This window comes from Alligator mississippiensis, chromosome 16, assembly GCF_030867095.1.
Source record: "Alligator mississippiensis isolate rAllMis1 chromosome 16, rAllMis1, whole genome shotgun sequence".
NCBI classification, from domain to species: Eukaryota; Metazoa; Chordata; order Crocodylia; family Alligatoridae; genus Alligator; species Alligator mississippiensis.
Window position 1 is genome coordinate 14423499 of NC_081839.1, and position 17330 is coordinate 14440828.

At 53.2% G+C, this 17330-nt stretch overlaps 1 protein-coding gene across 1 annotated transcript; it reads left to right on the forward strand.

Annotated features, from left to right (window-relative positions):
* The first annotated feature begins 10498 nt into the window (after window positions 1-10498).
* Window positions 10499-16461, forward strand: LOC132246438 (uncharacterized). Its single transcript, XM_059719551.1, has 4 exons — window positions 10499-10624; window positions 10911-11057; window positions 11608-11901; window positions 14012-16461. Exons 3-4 carry the CDS (start codon window positions 11616-11618, stop codon window positions 14491-14493), a joined length of 768 nt encoding a protein of 255 aa, XP_059575534.1. The 5' UTR covers window positions 10499-10624; window positions 10911-11057; window positions 11608-11615; the 3' UTR covers window positions 14494-16461.
* Window positions 16462-17330: the final 869 nt, after the last annotated feature.

Genomic DNA, 17330 nt, shown 5'->3' on the forward strand with positions numbered 1-17330 from the left:
CCACCCTTGGAAAAGTCTGTGAAAAGATTATTAAGGATCATATTTGTGGGAGTCCAGCGGGAAAAATACTGCAGCAGGGCAACCAGCATTGATCCATAGCAGGTGGATCATGCCTGACTAATCTGGTTTCATTTTATAACCAGGTCACAAAATGGTGATGCAGAAGTAGAGGTGGATATTGTTTTTTTGGATTTTAGGAAGACCTTCGATACGGTATCTCATCCCATTCTCTTAAATAAATTAAGAGGCTGTGACTTAGATGTTTACACGGTCCGGCGGGTGGCAAATTGGCTTGCAGGTCACACCCAGAGAGTGGTAGCTGATGGGTCAGTATCGACCTGGAAGCATCTGGGTAGTGGGGTCCCACCGGGCTCAGTCCTCAGACCTGTACTCTTCAGTGTCTTCATCAGTGACTTGGATGTGGGCGTGAAGTGTCCTCTGTGCAAGTTTGCAGATGATACTAAATTGTGGGGTGAAGTAAACACTCTGGAAGGTAGGGAATGACTGCAGGCAGACCCAGACAGGTTGGAAAAGTGGGCTGAACACAACAGGACGCAGTACAACAAGGACAAGTGCAGAGTACTGCACCTAGGACGTAAAAATATCCAGCGCACCTACTGGCTAGGAAATGACCCTGTCAGCAGCACAGAAGCGGAAAGGGATCTCGGAGTCCTAGTGGACTCCAAGATGAATATGAGTCGTCAGTGTGACGAAATCATCAGCAAAGCTAACTGCACTTTATCGTGCATCAGCAGATGCATGACAACTAGAACCAAGGAGGTGACACTTCCCCTCTATGCGGTACTGGTCAGACTGCAGTTGGTGTATGGCGTCCAGTTTTGGGCGGCTTACTTTAAGAAGGATGTGGACAGCTTCAAGAGGGTCCAGAGGAGAGCCACTTGTACGGTTCAGGGTTTACAGGATAAGCCCTATGAGGAGAGACTAAGGGACCTGGACCTCTTCAGCCTCCACAAGAGAAGGCTGAGAGGTGATCTTGTGGCCAGCTACAAATTCATTAGGGGGGCGCAGCAAGGAACCGGAGATGCTCTGTTCACCAGGACGCCTCTTGGGGTAACAAGGAACAATGGTCACAAACTGACATAGAGCAGATTTAGGCTAGATATCAGAAAAAATGTCTTCACAGTAACGGTGGCCAAAATTTGGAATGGGCTTCCAGGGGAGGTGGTGCTCTCCCCTACCTTAGGAGTCTTTAAGAGAAGACTGGATAGGCATCTGGCTGGGGTCATCTGACCCCAGCACTCTTTCCTGCCTAGACAGAGAGTCAGACTCAATGGTCTGTTGAGGTCCGTTCCAACCCTAGCATCTATGAATCTATTTATTTATGAATCTTGTGTTTGAAAGCTTATCTAACTTATAGATTCATAGATGCTAGGGTCAGAAGGGACCTCAATAGATCATCGAGTCCGACCCCCTGCATAGGCAGGAAAGAGTGCTGTGTTTAGATGACCCCAGCTAGATGCCTATCCAACCTCCTCTTGAAGACCCCCAGGGTAGGGGAGAGCACCACCTCCCTTGGGAGCCCGTTCCAGACCTCGGCCACTCGAACTGTAAAGAAGTTCTTCCTAATGTCCAATCTAAATCTGCTCTCTGCTAGCTTGTGGCCGTTATTTCTTGTAACCCCCGGGGGCGCCTTAGTGAATAAAACCTCACCAATTCCTTTCTGTGCCCCCATGATGAACTTATAGGCAGCCACAAGGTCGCCTCTCAACCTTCTCTTGCGGAGGCTAAAAAGGTCCAGGTTCTCTAGTCTCTCCTTGTAGGGCTTAGCCTGCAAGCCCTTAACCATATGAGTGGCCCTTCTCTGGACCCTCTCCAGGTTATCCACATCCCTCTTGAAGCGTGGCGCCCAAAACTGCACTCCAACTGTACTCCAACTGCAGTCTGACCAGCGCCCAATAGAGGGGAAGTATCACCTCCTTGGATTTGTTCGTCATGCATCTCCTGATGCACGATAAAGTGCCATTAGATTTTCTGATGGCTCCGTCACACTGCCGACTCATGTTCATCTTGGACTCTACTAGGACTCCGAGATCCCTTTCCGCTTCCGTGCCACCCAGCAGGTCATTCCCTAGGCAGTAGGTATGCTGGACATTTTTCCTCCCTAGGTGCAGCCCTTTGCATTTCTCCTTGTTGAACTGCATTCTGTTGTTTTCTGCCCATTTGTCCAACCTGTCCAGGTCTGCTTGTAGTTGTTCCCTGCCCTCCGTCATGTCCACTTCTCCCCACAGTTTTGTGTCATCCACAAAGTTGGACAGAGTACACTTCGCTCCCTCGTCCAAGTCGCTGATGAAGACATTGAAGAGAAATTTAATTCCAACCGTGCAGTTGGTCCAATAAAAGTCACCACACCCAAAAAATCCTTGCCTTTTGCATACTTCCTGGATCATCACAGCTAAAACACCACTCTTAACAAAGAGTGCTCAACCTTTTTGTCTGGTGAGACGGATGGACAGTGCCCAATCCATGTGCAAGCAGTACGCAGTCAGTGGTTCCAATCTGGGGCCCAAGGAGTTTATGACAGGGTCCCATCCAGCTGTCCAGAGGGGGGTAGGGCGCAGCCCCGTCCTGATCCAGCATGAAAAGGGATTTTTGGCCAGCCCCAATCGAAGCCCATGGAGGGAGGAAAGGTACAGGCATGACAAGAACCCAATCCATCGGCAATGGGGGGGGAGGGGGTGCCTCACCGAAGGAAAGAGTTTAGACAGGTGAGAAACCGCCAAATATCCCAACTGTGGGGAGCCCAATGGGGCAGGTATCGTAGCTCCACAGGCTGCAATTGGCCCAAGGACCGGAGGTTGAGCACCCGTGCTCTAACACTATCATCAAAACGCTATAACAATATTTATTATGCTTGCAAGCATTGAATCCGAGCACTTACAGCAGGGCTCGCAGGAAGATTCTAGCTATCCCACGCTGCCTGACTCCCAGGGAAGCTCACTAGCAAAGAATCCACCTCTCCCCCTCCACTCCCAATCTCTCCCAACGTCATCTTCTTCCGAGCTAGCCCTTCATTCCACACACATCTAGCTTGTCATTCCCCATACACAACCTTCATTCCAGCCTGCCTGCAAGTCACTGCTTGGGTGACTGGAGGCAGCAGGCACACATGTCTCTGCACACACATCCCCAGGGCCTGCATGCACCCAGGCAGGGTCCTGGGAGTAGCACCAATGGCTGGATGCAGGGAAGTGTATGATCAGTGGGGGTTGGAGGTCCGGGACTTGGGGACTGTGTGTGTCTGTGCGTGTGCGTGCGTGCGCGCGCAGGGGGGATGGGCACCTGCCAGATATGGGGGAAGATAGCCGGGCGCCAAGGCTGTATCAGGGCAGGGGGGACGGGAGGGGTAGGCGCCTGCCCCTTCAGCAAGAGAAGGAGGCATCGGGGGGAGCTGCATAGGTGGGCTGGTGGCACTTGGGCTGGTGCTCATACTTGTATGGGCAGAGCAACTGGGAGACGCTGCTGGGGGACGCGCTGGAGGGACCGTGACCAGGCTGCCTGGTGAGGCACGGCAGCCCCAGACCAGGGCAGGGGGGGCCGCCACAGGCCTCCCCTCCTCCCTCCAGCCTGTGCTGGGGCTGGACTCTCTCCGCTGAAATCCGCACAAACTGCGGGACTTCGGCCCGGATGGCACAGGGGCAGCTGGGGGCTCCCTTTAGCAGGGCTGGGGGAAGGCAGGTCGGGACTGGTCACTAATCTTCATAAATAGGTCCTGGTACAAAAAAAGTTGAGAACCACTGTCCTAGACCTCCCATCTCTTTAATGGGTATTTATTTCCTTGCCATTGTACACCCACCTTTTCTCTTACATTAGCATATCACTTCATCCTGCCAACTGAAGCATTTGGATTGTCTGCCTGGCTGCCTCTCTCAAGTCATACTTTCCTGAAACTGTCCTGCTTGAACCTGAGATGATAAAATAACACGCTACCTATTACTTTACAGTTCTTAATTCCTACATGTTTAATTTTTTTTTAAGTTACAGTAATCAAATATCCAAATAAGTTAAGAGCTATGATGCTATGCGATTGCCAGGTCAAGGTTAAATGCAGTTTTAGTAAAAACAAAACCCTTCTTTCTCTAAATCAAATTTGCTTAGTATATAAGGGAACAGGTGGAAGAAATGGGGTGGTTTTTTTCATCCCAGACCTACACACTGCTTCTGAATTTAAAAGCCAAACTGACCTCTTGCCTATTTATACATCATGACAGGTGGTAAAAGAAGATATTCTTACATAATCGTTTTTCAGATTTTGTTCTGTTCAATCACAAAGTCCCCCCCTCCCTGTGTTTTTCCTTTTTGGTCCAAATCCTCCAACCAAGAGAGAGAGAACGGTCCCAAGGCTTAAAATGGTAATTTATCAGCATGAAGCTCATGTGTGTTTGCACAACAACCAGTGCAATCAGTGGGCTAATGTGGCCTACAAACAGTACCAAAATAAAACTAACCTGTAAAAACTCCAATATCCCACGCTGTATCTATTAAGTCTCATTTCCTTTGTTTGGTTTACTCTAGCTAAGCAAATGAAGTCATAATACTAGATTGATTAGCTGCTTTAAAGGTAAGACCTGCCTTAGCTTTGCTGTGTATTTATAAAACTACAGTTTCACACCCCACTTCTGCAAATGATTATGCATATATTTAGCCTCATGCATTAATAGTCTTACTGAGTTTAACAGCTCATTTGTTGAAAACTATGCACACAGAGACTTGGCCTTTGAATACAAATGGAGCTTTTTCAGACTATATCTTTTCAGGATAAGAACTAACAAACAGGCCACAGTGACAAATGCAGTTGCGTCGACACAAACGGGAATTTTCATTTCATTTACACGCACCTTAAGTCTTTATTTGCGTTTGTACAGCATCTGCTACAACAGAACTTTAGTCAGGATTGTCACCTCTCCTCATCGAAGGACATACAAATAATTAACACAGTAATCAACTATCATGGTTATCTAGTATACAGAATATGTAGCAGGGCACTGGGATGTGCCTGATCCTTTAGGAGAGCAAGCAGCCTGAGAGGCTGCTTTTAGGGGGCAGGGGGGAGCTAATGAGGGACTCACCTGGCTGGAAGAGGGCTCAGGCTGGAGCTACATGAGCCCAGAGTCTGCACCAGTCTGTTCGATTCTCCCCAGCTACTGCACAGTGCAGAACTCCTGGCTCCAGGGTCCCTGAAGGGAAGTGGATTTTGGCTGAACAACTCTACAGGTCTGGAAACAGAGGCAAGTTTCTTGGACTGAGGAAGACTGGGTTTACAGGCAAGTGGTCTTTATGTTACACCTCTAAAGATTGAGGTGTCTGCCAGACGGCGGTGATGTTACTTATTTATGTTTAGCCTTGAACCCTGGGGGTGCAGCCTCAAGGCTTGCTTAGAGAGCCAGTATCCCAGGAGCCCTCACACTGAGGGTGGGACCCAGGGAGGGGTCCCAGAACTGAAAAAAGGCTGAGACCCAGATCACGAGGTCCAAGAGGCCCAGAGCCACCTGTGTCCAGGGCTGGGCGGGGGAGGGGTCTGAGAGCTCAAGGAGCCACAGTGTATAAGAAGGAAAATCAAAGGGAGAACATCTCTGAGGCTTAGGGCGTGGAGTAGGGGAGGAAAAGGAACCACTCAGTTTGCCCTGAAGGCTAGGTCCCTGTAGGGCACCTGTAGTCAGGCCGAGAGGAACCTACCAAGGTTGGATGTCTGGATAGAGACCAACGGGGCCTCAGACCCAGTGGAAACTTACTGGATTCGGGCTCACTCTAAGGCCTGCTAGCAGCCTCCTTGAATCAACCTGTAATATTAAGAGCAAGGCACGGCTGGTGAACAATGAAGAGAGAGTGACATTAGGGCTGGAGCCAGGCAGGAGCAGCAAGGCCGCTAGGGGTGTCATGGCAGCCCCTGTGGCTGTGAGCCTGTCACAGAGTACTTCTATTTTTTCCTTTGAAAGGAAAATATAAAGTAGTGATAAAATTATGATCGCATAATCTGTGATTCCATGACTTGTTTATTTAAAATTGGTTTAATGGACCACCGATAGTGCAGTGCAGCCCCAACAGTTTCACACGGCAGGCCAGACTGTCAGTGGCCAGTACATTCGTGGGCTGGATCCAGGTGTTCCTGCTCTGGCACAAGTGGGCACCATCTGGCCAGGTGGGGGACAAACTGGCTTCAACACAGCCCTGATGGGGAAAGGAGCTTGACCCATCCTTGTGAAGAGGGAAAGAAGGCTAGCCAGGTGACCTTGTAGGGAGGGAAAGAGTGCGTGGCCTGGCCCAACCTGGCCCTGCAGGAAAGGAAGGGGACACGGTCCAACCCTGATCCCGAAGTGGGGGAACGTGGCCCAGGCCCACGGGGGAAAGAGGCATAGCTTGGCTCAGACCAGCCATGCAGGTACTGGGGCTTGGGGATTTGGCAGGGGAAAGTGGGGGGGAGGCTGTGTTCATGGCCACCACTCGCTTGCTGCCAATTCCCCAGACCCATGGGGAGCCCCACAAGCCAGATGCGATGGCTCCATGGGGCTGCATTTGGCCCAGGGCCTGGAAATTGAGCAACCCTTGTCTAGTAGATGCATAATACAGCAATTTATATTTGCTCAGAGAGATAATTAATAAAACATAAATATCAATGAAATGTTAGTTAAAATTTCAAAAGATTAAAAAAATACCTGTCAGCATTTTCATTTTTACACTCAGCCTTGTATGGATAGCCATTTTAATAATATAACATTAGGTATCGTTTTCAAAAGATCCTGCCTGTTTGAAAATATGCACAAGTGGAGCAGCTGTAAATGCTTCACAACACGTTGTAGCACTGAAAGAAGAAGAAAAAAAAGTTAATTTCTCAATTAGTGAATTAGTTCACATTTTGGACTGTAAAAATACCCACGGTTAGTTCTGTAGACAATACAGTTAGAAATCCTTTCCAAGAGTTACAAAAGTTCCATGTCCAATACAAATCACCATTTCCAAAGATATTAACAGAGCCAACAAACAGTCTTCAAAGCAACCTTGAAAACAGCACAAGAAAAGCTGGAAAGTAGGGTCTGATGCTTTTCCACCACAAATCATACTAGCCTATCTTCAAAAAGGCCCAAAGGTTCCCAAACAGTTACGACTTTTATTCCCTACCAGCCTTTACTAGACCTGAACTAGCAGCTTAAAAGTCAAAATTTTTCATTCTATTTTTAATCCGTCTTGTTTTTTGTTTTAAATCTATTTTTAATCTTTCTTGTTTCCCCAAGAAAAGCCATTTTAAGGATCCAATCCAACTGACACTGAGATGAATGGGAGTCTTTTCACTGACTTCACAGAGTACTGAATCAAGCCCAAAGCATTCATAGTGGATGATTTCCTCTTTGGAACCCCACCCCCCCACTCCACAAGGGAAATCACCTATCAGTTATGATACCACATAGCAATGTAAAAGCAGAGACTCGCCAAAACAAAAGCAAAAAACCCAACCTCCATCAATCATTGTTAAAACAGAAACATGTTTCTAAGTATGTAAATCAGGAAAAAGAGGGGCTTTTTTCAGCATTGAGGAAATCAGGACTGTTAGTCTTAACTTTACACAGAAGAGCAATTTTAAAACTATCCCACACTAAATCCTAAGATTAATGTAAAAAGATGATACTATCTCACCAGAGGAAAGAGTTTAGACAGGTGAGAAACAGAATCTAGTATTAATGGAAAGGTAATTATTGGTTTGGCTAGACACTTTTGCTTCTACTTGCTCTAATATAATTTCCCAACCTTAAAATACATTGTACCTTCTCTTTGGGTGTGAATCATACAGTATTTCATGACACTACTTTACCCATTTAAAGGTAAAAATCCCAGTGATACAACATTCAAATTGGAAGATTTAAAATTATAGCAAAAACTGGAATAAATATCCCCCACCACAATTCTGCCTAGATAAGTCTTTTGGTTTCTATTTAACAAAAGAAGATTGACAAATATAATTCTTCCTACATGTTCAAGTTAACAGGAACACAATGATTCATATACACTGCAGTACTAAAATAACTGCATTACTGGACTCATTTTTGGCATCTAAACCTATTACTTATGTTCACTTGGAAATTTTAAAAGCCTTGGTGGGGTGATATAGTTGGGGGTAGTCCTGCTTCAAGCAGGGCATTAGACTAGGTGACCTCCTGAGGGCCCTTCCAACCCTAATTTTCAATAATTCTGTTTAGCTTTGAGAGCTTTGAAGCATGGAAAGTTTCATTCAAGAAGTGAGAGTTTCTAGTCAAGATTTTTCCCCTCCCCCCGAAATGCAGGAGCATGTGAAATCAGATTTCACTGTAAGTATTTTTAAAGCATAATTATAACTGCTATTGCTAAATGAATAGATCCTACTAGAAAGGTAAGCCAAGCAACTTCCTGTGTCAGGGAGCAGACATGTAGTAAATTAACTGGAATCAAAGTGGTTCCGTAACTTCATCAAGCACTTTCTCCTTTCTTTTCCTGTGCGCATGCATGACTATGCAAAGGGTGTGCGAAATGATGTTTCAGGCCTCACCTAGCCAGATATTGTGCCTATTTAATTAAAATTGGTTTTAAAAAGTTATCAACACAAGCTACACCAAGAAAACCACCTGTGAATTGGTGTGCACTACTTAAATTGACCAGATTGAGTAAACCAGAGTTAAACTGGTTCCATTTTTTGTGTAAGCAAAGCCAGAGGCATAACCAGGAACGTCAGTGCCCGGGGAAGACAGCGCCGAGCGCTGGAGAGGGAGGTGAGGAGCGTCGAGTGCTGGAGAAACAAGGAGACAATTCCAGTCCTACTTAATGTCTTCACTGGAGCATTTCTGAAATCAGTCCCCATTAACAGGCATGAAAAATATATCCAGTTGCTATTTAAGATGCTGTAGAGAAAGCGATCATCGTGGCTTCCTGTACCTAGTACAGTGGTTTCTCAGCCTTTTTCATCTCCAGGTGCCCTTCTGTAACTTGCCTGAATTTTGTGGCATCTGCATTTCAAAAATTAATTTCACTCATTTTTTCATTATGAAAAATAGTAGACCGACTCCCACCCCTACCTCTTGCAGAGAGCTTAGACCACAGCAGATACGAACGGCTTCTGATGCTATGGCTTCCTACCTGAAACCTCGAGGTTTGTCTTGTGAATCACATGCAGGTGTTTACATGCCTCATAGAGCTAATATCACAAAGGAGCCCAGCTGAGGCTTATTTCATGTACCCAGACAATCTTGTAAGGTCTCTTTATTTGGGATGTTGCAGGAAAAAAAAATTATTTTTGCCAGATGCTTACAAGAGCTGACGCATCTCTGATTCAGCGAGTCTACGTGGTACAAACCACAACCAACACCATTCCTAAGGTTACTGCAGAAACCGAAGTGTTGAACCAACCTTAACTCATACACCTGGGCCCGTCCAGCAGGGCAGGCAGCACGGGCCAGGGGAAACAAGAACAGCACCAGCAACGGCTGCACGTGCCCACGAGCTTCCAGTGAAAGGGGTCGCCCGGATTCACCTCCCTGGGCTAAAACGGATCTCATTGGAAAGGGCGACTCCACCAAACGCTGTCCCCCGCACCCACCGCTCTGGGAATCGAGTGCTCAAATCCACCCGGTGCTCGACTCACACTCACGCACTCGGTATGTGAGCCCATGCAGCCACATACACGCATGTACATGTGTGTACGTACACGCATATGTGTAGGTGTATACACACAGTGCAGTGCATGGGGTGCATTTGCATAGCGTGCACGTGTTTGTGTGTGTGCATGCAGGTGTGTGCACAGGCAGAAGTGTATGTGCACTGCCACACGCACTCTTTCCACGTATGTATACCGACATGCACACATAAACATACGTGTACAAGTGTATATGTGGATAGCCACACCCCCCCCCTCGTACAAACACCCGTGGGCAACCCCCCCCGCAGCCGAGGACGACCCTGTCTCACGAGGCCAGTCCCGGGTGCCGGACTCTAGCGCAGCCGGGCCGCGTGTCTGCGCGGGGGGGGCTCTGCAGTGCGGACCGGCCACAACGCGCTGCTCCTGCCCCTCCGGCTCCTGCGGCTGTGCAGAGACCCGGCCTCCATCGGGGCGGGGCCGGGCCGGGGCCGGCGCTGCCCCAGCGCTCATGTCGGTGTCGCAGGGTGTCGAAGCGGGCCTGAGCCGGCCTGGACACGCTTCCTCCGCCCTCCTCCTCCTCCTCCTCCTCCTCCTCCGCCGCCTGCTGCTGCCGAGCGCGCGTGCCCGCGACACCCCCTCCCCCGTCGCTCCTGCCGCGTTTCCGGGGCAACGGACGCAGTCCCGGCCCTACCGGCAGCGGCGGGGGTCGGGGGGGGAACAGGGCCTGGGCGCCGGCACGTGACTGCCACCCCCCATGCTGCGCTGCGCTGCGCAAGCGCGAACCCCCTACTCCACCCCCCCCCCCGCTGTTGTGACGCGCAAGCTCTCCATTGGCCGCGGCGCAGGTGGGCGGGCTGAGGGCGGGCGGGGCGGAGAGACTGTTGAACCCCTTCGTGTCCTGTCTGCCCCCGCCCTGGGCACCGGGTCGCACCTGCATCTCCCTCCAGGCTTGCAGCTGCGCCCCCTTCTCCCCCAGCACCCAGCTGCCCCGCTTTTCTCCCCATCATGGTAGTGTGCATGTGATGGGAGGCAGCAGACATGGGCGTGGGAGAGGTGGCTCTCCTCAGAGCAGAGGGGAGCACATGCATGCAGAACCATGTATCCATGGACAGGAGGCCGGGGGGGGGGGGCAAAGGACACGTGCATTGGGCAGGAGGGGTGCAAGGGGAGGGGTGGTGAGGCAGAGACTGCCCCCCCAAGCCCCTGCTGCCCCCCAGCTCCAGCTAGTGACTCCCTGAGGGAAGTGGATGGGGGGGTCTCATGCCTCTGTGAACCTCCCACTGCTGCCCCCCAGGTGTGGATGAGCTCAGGACCCCCAGCCAACTGCATCTGGGAGGTAACCGGGAGCCTTCAGCCATCAGCCACTCAAGGCTGTGGCCCAAGGGGGGCAAATCCCACACAACAACGCAGACCCAGGTCACCCAGCGCAGGTGGAAGGAGGGTAAGGCCATTCTTTAGCATGCAGGAGCCTACCTGCAGGAGACCTGCATCGAGTGGCTGCGGCAGTACCTGCAGCACGGGGAGGCAGCACTGCAGAGCAGTGAGTCCCAGTGTCACCGCCCAGGGCAGCACTGACCGGGCACCCCCTCACCCCAGGGAATGCCTGCCCCATCCCCCTGTGTCCAGGATGGCGACCACTGCTTCTTGGTCTTGCTGCTGGGTGAGACTCCAGCACAGCTGTAGGACACGGTGCCTCTGTCCCTGCCCTGGTCAGGCCTCCCAGCTGGGCAGAGCCCACGTGGTGTCCGTGCCCTGGCCACGTGTCTGAGAACCAGAGATCAGCTGTGTCGAACCCTGTTCCTGCAGCCCTGAGCCCAGCGCATCCGTGTCTCCCGTCCCCCGCGCTCCTTCCCCAGCACTGCCTGCTCCTGCCTCAAATGGGCGCTGGAGCCAGTTTGTGTGGCCCGGTGCAGGGCCCAGCCCGGGCTCCTGGCAGGGGTGCTGAGGGCCCAACAGGACAGTCACTCTAGCAGGTGTCTCCTCCCTCCCAGAGCGTCCCATGGCACAGGTGAGCAACAAGCCATCATCCTGGGGCGGACGCACCACCCTAGCCTGCCAGGTCCATGGCTTCTGCCCCAAGGACGTGGCTGCTGTCTGGCTGAAAAATGGGGAGGTGCAGCCCCAGGAGACGAGCCATGCAGGGGTCCTTCCCAGCAGAGATGAGACCTACCAGACCTGGGCCACCATCGAGATTGACCCGAGCAGCAACCACAACTACGCCTACAGCGTGAGGCATGAGAGCCTGGGGGCAGCTCTGAGAGTGGCCTGGGACAAGGGCCAGACAGGTGAGTGACCCCCACACGGGGAGGGAGAAGGAACGTGGTGCTCAGGAGGGGAGGAGCTGACTGACCCTACTGAGCGGGGAGGAATTGGGGGGTCAGAAGATGCAGGGGTACTGATGGGGAGGGGGCACTGGGCCCATACAGCGTTGGGAACAAGTCTGGGGTTTGCCTCACTCACAGACCCCTTCCCTCTTCCAGAGTCCAACCCAGTGCTGACTGTGGGCATCATTACTGGTGTTGTGTGGGTCATTGCAGGTGTTTACTGCCACAGTAAGTGCTAGGAAAAGCCCTTGGAGCCAGGCTGTGCCCAGGCCTTGGTGCAGGGGAGCAGGAAGGGCTCATCACTGCTGTGCCTGGGACCTGGGAGGACAGTGGATTCTCCAGCTGCTCTGGGCTGCCAGGCCCACATGACCCGGGGGTGGCAGCAGCTGGGGCTGGGGACAGGTCTCACCCTCGCTCGCATGGAGCTAGCAGCTCTGGCTGGTGTGGGGCCACGGAGCTCCTTGGTGTGAGCTCTGGGTGAGGGGCAGGACCAGGCCAACTTCAGCTAATACAATCACCACTTCTCAACACATCTGGAGGGCGCAGACCCCGGCCAGGCTCAGGAGCACAGTCCCATGCATGGTCCTGAGGTTGCTTGTTGCTCACCCAGAGACGCACACGCTGCACAGCCTCTGCCTGCTGTGGCTCACAGCTCCCCAGCCTGCAGCTTGTGCAGCATCCACATTGCTGAGGAGTGTTTGGCCTCTCCCTCTCCCTGCCCAGATCCGGGGTTCCCCTGCCACCATCACCCTCCAGGCACCCACCTTCCATCTCCTTTGGGCTCAGCCCTGAGATGTTGGCAGATATGATGTCCTGCAGTAACCCGACATGGGAGAGAGGCAGAGATGACCGGAGTCCCGTGGCTGCACCAGCCTCAGGCTCAGATGCCCACGGCCCGCTCATCCCCTGGTCTGGGCAGGGCCTGGAGGACCTGGGGGAGGGAGCAGGGAGTGTGCACTGGGCCAGCACCTGGTTCTGGGCACTGGGCACCAGCTACACAGCAAATAGCAGAGAAAAAGGGGCAGGAGCCACAATGTCAGGTCCAGCAGGTCAGCGACAGAGGCGATACCCAGGAACCACTACTTAGTGGGCCAGAGGACTGTGGCAGGGGCAGTCCTGGGCATCTGGAGGGCCGTGGAGACCTCTTCAGATGGCCAAGAGGACACACCGTGGGTAGAGCCATGGGGCAGGAGGGGAGGGACTCACCCGCTCTGTCTCCAGTGCACAACGCAGGCATCCAGCTCACTGCTTCAGGCGCAGGCTGGGTCACAACTCAGGATGCAGCCGTGGCAGCTGCTGTACTGCTCACAGGCCATGGTGTTGACCTAGGTCACATCCATGGAGGAGCCCACGTACAGCCAGCTCTGCACTGGGGATGCACAGGCAGGGAGGGACTAGTGTGACGGGGAAGCCACATCGGAGGCAATGTGCACATGCACATGATGGGAAGGAGAGGGACCAAGGCCTGCCTGTGTTGGGCTTGCTGAGAGCTTGTTTGGCGGGCTGGGTGTGTGGGTCCTGTGCTCTGAGCAGCAGTTCTGCGTGCTGCTAGCTGAGTGGTTGCTGAGCTAAGCACAGACAGCCAAAGAGCCTGAGGATGAAACAACGCAGTCAGTGCTCACCTGTCAGTCGAAGCTGCATGGACTGAACTGAGAAGCAAGTGAACAGGCATTCAGTTTTTTTCAGGAAAGGCAGCCACATCCCCCCAGTGGTGCCGGGGGGCGCTAGAGCCGGGGGGCGCTAGAGCATGGCTTCCTGCCTGCCAGCCACTGCCAAAAGAAGGGACTGAAGCTCCAGCGGAGGGCACGGGCACCAGCCTGAGGAGGACTGCCCCACAGGCAAACCCTGGCTGTGGGCTGGGCCAGGAAGGGGATTGGTGGGATGGGCGGAGCCTGGGGGCAGGGCTTGTGCAGGCGGCGGGGCAGGGAACTTTGGGGCGTCCTCATTGTGCGTGGGCCCCTTAGGGTTGGGGGGTTTGCAAGGGGGGCTCTGGGGGTGCCTGGCCTGGTTGGGGTTGCTAAGAGGGGGTCTGCCCCCTCAGCCCTGCACTTACCCCAGTGACCCCGTGCAGGCAACGCTATCCTGGAGCTGTTGAAGGAGACGGTGAACAAGCAGGCGTGGAGCGCCAGGCCACGCAGTTCAGCACCACTGCACAGAAGGTCAAGGTCAAGCTCTCTGCCCACATCCTCTACAGCACTCAGGGGCAGGGCAAGGGGGCGGGTAGTGGAGCCGGGGGCCGGGGGTCTTGGAGGTCTCCTGCCCCTGAGTGATGATGGGGAAGCTGCACGAGGGAACGAGCTACTCAGACAGGAAGGACGGCCAGCTGGCCCCCAGCTGCATGGACTACGACCACCTCAAGCTGGGCAAGCTGTCCTGCATCTGGGAGCAGAGGCTGGAGCTCTGACACACTCCAACACGCCAGAGACATGTCCCGACATGCAAAGGACATGCCACAGACACACTCTGACACCTTACAGGCACATTCTAACATGCCATAGACATGCAATGTCATGCCACGGCCCCGGGGCAGCTTCTTCAGGTGTCAGAGCATGAGGAGATGTAAGGGTTGTGTGAGCACAGGGGATTGCAGAGGTGGCAGAACATGCCCCCACACACCAAGGACATGCCTTGACATATCATAGACATGCTATGAGGGCACTGGGACACAGGAGGATGGCACTGGGACATAATGGGAGATCCTGAGGGCAGAGGGAGATACTGGGAGGGTATTGGGAGATAGAGATACTAGGGCTGGCATGCAACTCATAAGCAATAGTTTAGAACTATTTAAAAGAAAAGTTTCTTCTGAGTTATTTGTTTTATGAACAAAGAAACGGGAGGATGCGTGCAAGCCCCAGCGCTCAAGAGGCACAGCTGGGCAGAGCGATCAGACCACTATCCTGCCTGGCACTGATGAAAATACAGAGGGGAAGGGAAGGGGGGCCAGCCCCAAGGGAAAACATTGCCCTTATTTTGTGGTGGACCCAGCACCAGACCCATGCTCCGTGGGTGCCTGAGGGTTGAGCTGGGCCTCTGCTCTCACCCCCCAGCCCCCTCCCTGTTCCCTGCCAGCGAACCCAGGCATCCTGGCCCCCAGCCCCCTCCCCTATAGAGAACCCAGGCACCCGAGACCCCAACCTGCCTGCTCTCTCCCGCACCCAGCGCCCCCAAGAGAACCCAGGCATCCGGCCACCCAGCCCCCCTGCTCTCCCCCCAGTGCCTCCCTGCACAAAACCCAGGGGTCCGGGCTCCCAGCCGCATCCTCTCATCCCCAGGCCTCTCCCCTCCCAGAAGAGCCAAAGGCCTCGGGGGCTGTGCGTGCGTCCTCTACATGCTTTTGTTGCATGTATGAACGTCGAGCCACTCGACTCACAGGACACTGAACGTGTGTGCAGTTTCTGCGGTACTCTCAAAAACCCACAAAACCAGGTGCTTGTTTCCTGGTCCATGTGCAACAGAAACACATTTCTGTGCAAACACTGAACACAGGTCAGCTCTGCAACCAACACACACAGACACACCGACCAGTTCCCTGAGACGCACACGCACACAAACCAAGTCTCTCTCATGCACCCCCAGTGTGTGTCTGACACCCATACATCTCTTCTATCCCCCCTCCAACTCTCTCTCTGTCTCCCTTTCTCTCTCTCTCTCACACACGCACACACGGATGCACAGCCGTTTAGGGCTGGAAGAGCCCTGGTGAGATCATCGGGTCCAGCCCCCTGCTCTGGGCAGGAAAGGCTGCGGGGATCAAATAACCCAGCAAGGTGTGCGTCCAGTCTCCTGTTGAAGCTCCCCAGGGCAGGTGCCTGCCCCACCCCGCTGGGAGACCAGATAATGTCCGCTAAGACCTGGACTCCTGAGGGCCCTGTTGCCCCACAGCTCCTGCATCGTTACCTCACAGCCGAGACTCCTCTCGTTCTGTTGTTTTCCATAGCAATACTCCAGTTTTCCAGGCAATACCCCCTGCATGGCCAGGAGGACCCGTGGCCCCATATCTCAGTCCATAGAGACCATGCACAGGTCGGCTACATCAGTGGTACCATTTACTTCTGTGCCAGGCCTGAATGCCAGTCCTTGGACCCAGCAGTGGGAGAATTGCTGAGATATCTGTAGTCCATCTTGGATGCGAGAGGTGGGATCACAGGGAGATTCAGGGTGGTGTAAAATTCCTGTCCCAGTGAGTGAAGCCCAGCAGGGGATGAGTGTCAGGGGCCTGGTCAGACAAAGCCGAGGGGGAGCTGGTGCTTTGTCAGCCCTAACCTGCGGTGAGACTGTGCCAAGCTGGGTGCTGTGGGGACAAGCCCATGGGCAGACCCCACTTAGCAATCCCAGGAGCTGCCCCAGGCTTGTGTGTGTGTAGTTGTGAGATAACAACGGTCAGACACACAAGCACCCAGACACGCAGAGGGGCAAGTCTGGGCTGCCGGGAAGGGAGGACTGAGGCCCCAGACGCCAGGGCATGGAGAAGTGATGGCTCCACGGTGACACCGACTCCCCTGGTAAGCTGCAATGTGACACCAAAAGCTCACCCAGAAAGGACCACAGCCTGGACTCCCCCTTGCCCCAGCTCCGGGCAGCCCCAGGGGTTTGGTCACTGGGAACAGCAGGCCTTGCCTGTGTCTGTGCTGGGTCCTGCTGCGGTGTCTCTGCTGTGTGAATCCTCACCTCTCTGCTCTTGATTGCAAGATAAGAAGAGTCTGAGGACACGCAGGTGAGTGACCCTCACCCCGTACCAGTGACCCCAGGCCCCTTCCCTGGAGAGCTGTGCTTCCTGCAGCCACTTCTCCCACCACCGCAGTGCCCCACACATGGACTTTGAGCCTGTGTTGAAACAGAGTCACCACATTTCTGCTGCCTTCTCCCCTCCACCATCCCTGGACTCTGGGACTGGCACAGACTTAGCCTACAGGGTCCCCGGGTGGTGGTCTTGGCTGCTTACCCCTAAAACCAGCCCAGATGGCTGTGGGTGTGCAGAGGTGCCCCTGCCTGTTTCCCTACATTAGTGTGGCCAGCCCATGCATGCGTGCCACGAGGGGCATGGGCAGTGGCTGTGTCTGGCATGTGAGCCTGGGTGCAAGGTAACGGGAGGTGCTGGGACAGAGGCAGAGACACGGGCATCACAGGGATCAGAGCAGCACTCAGGGAAGGTCTAGGCCAGAGTGTCTCTAGTGGGTTATGGACTAGAGAAAATCCCACACAATTTACTGATTCATTTGATGCACTGGCTGGGTGAGTAGTTAGCTACTTGCACGATTTCACAATGATTACACACTTAATTCATACAACACAATTTTATTTTAAAATTCTTTGCTACATATATAACACTGCTTAGCTTTAAGAAACTCCACAAACATTAAGAACACAATAATTACATATATCAGAAA

Coding starts and splice junctions, on each gene's coding strand:
- LOC132246438 (XM_059719551.1), top strand. CDS start 11,616: ATGGCACAGGTGAGCAACAAGCCATCATCCTGGGGCGGACGCACCACC. Junction 11,902..14,011: donor CTGGGACAAGGGCCAGACAG/GTGAGTGACCCC, acceptor GACCCCGTGCAG/GCAACGCTATCCTGGAGCTG.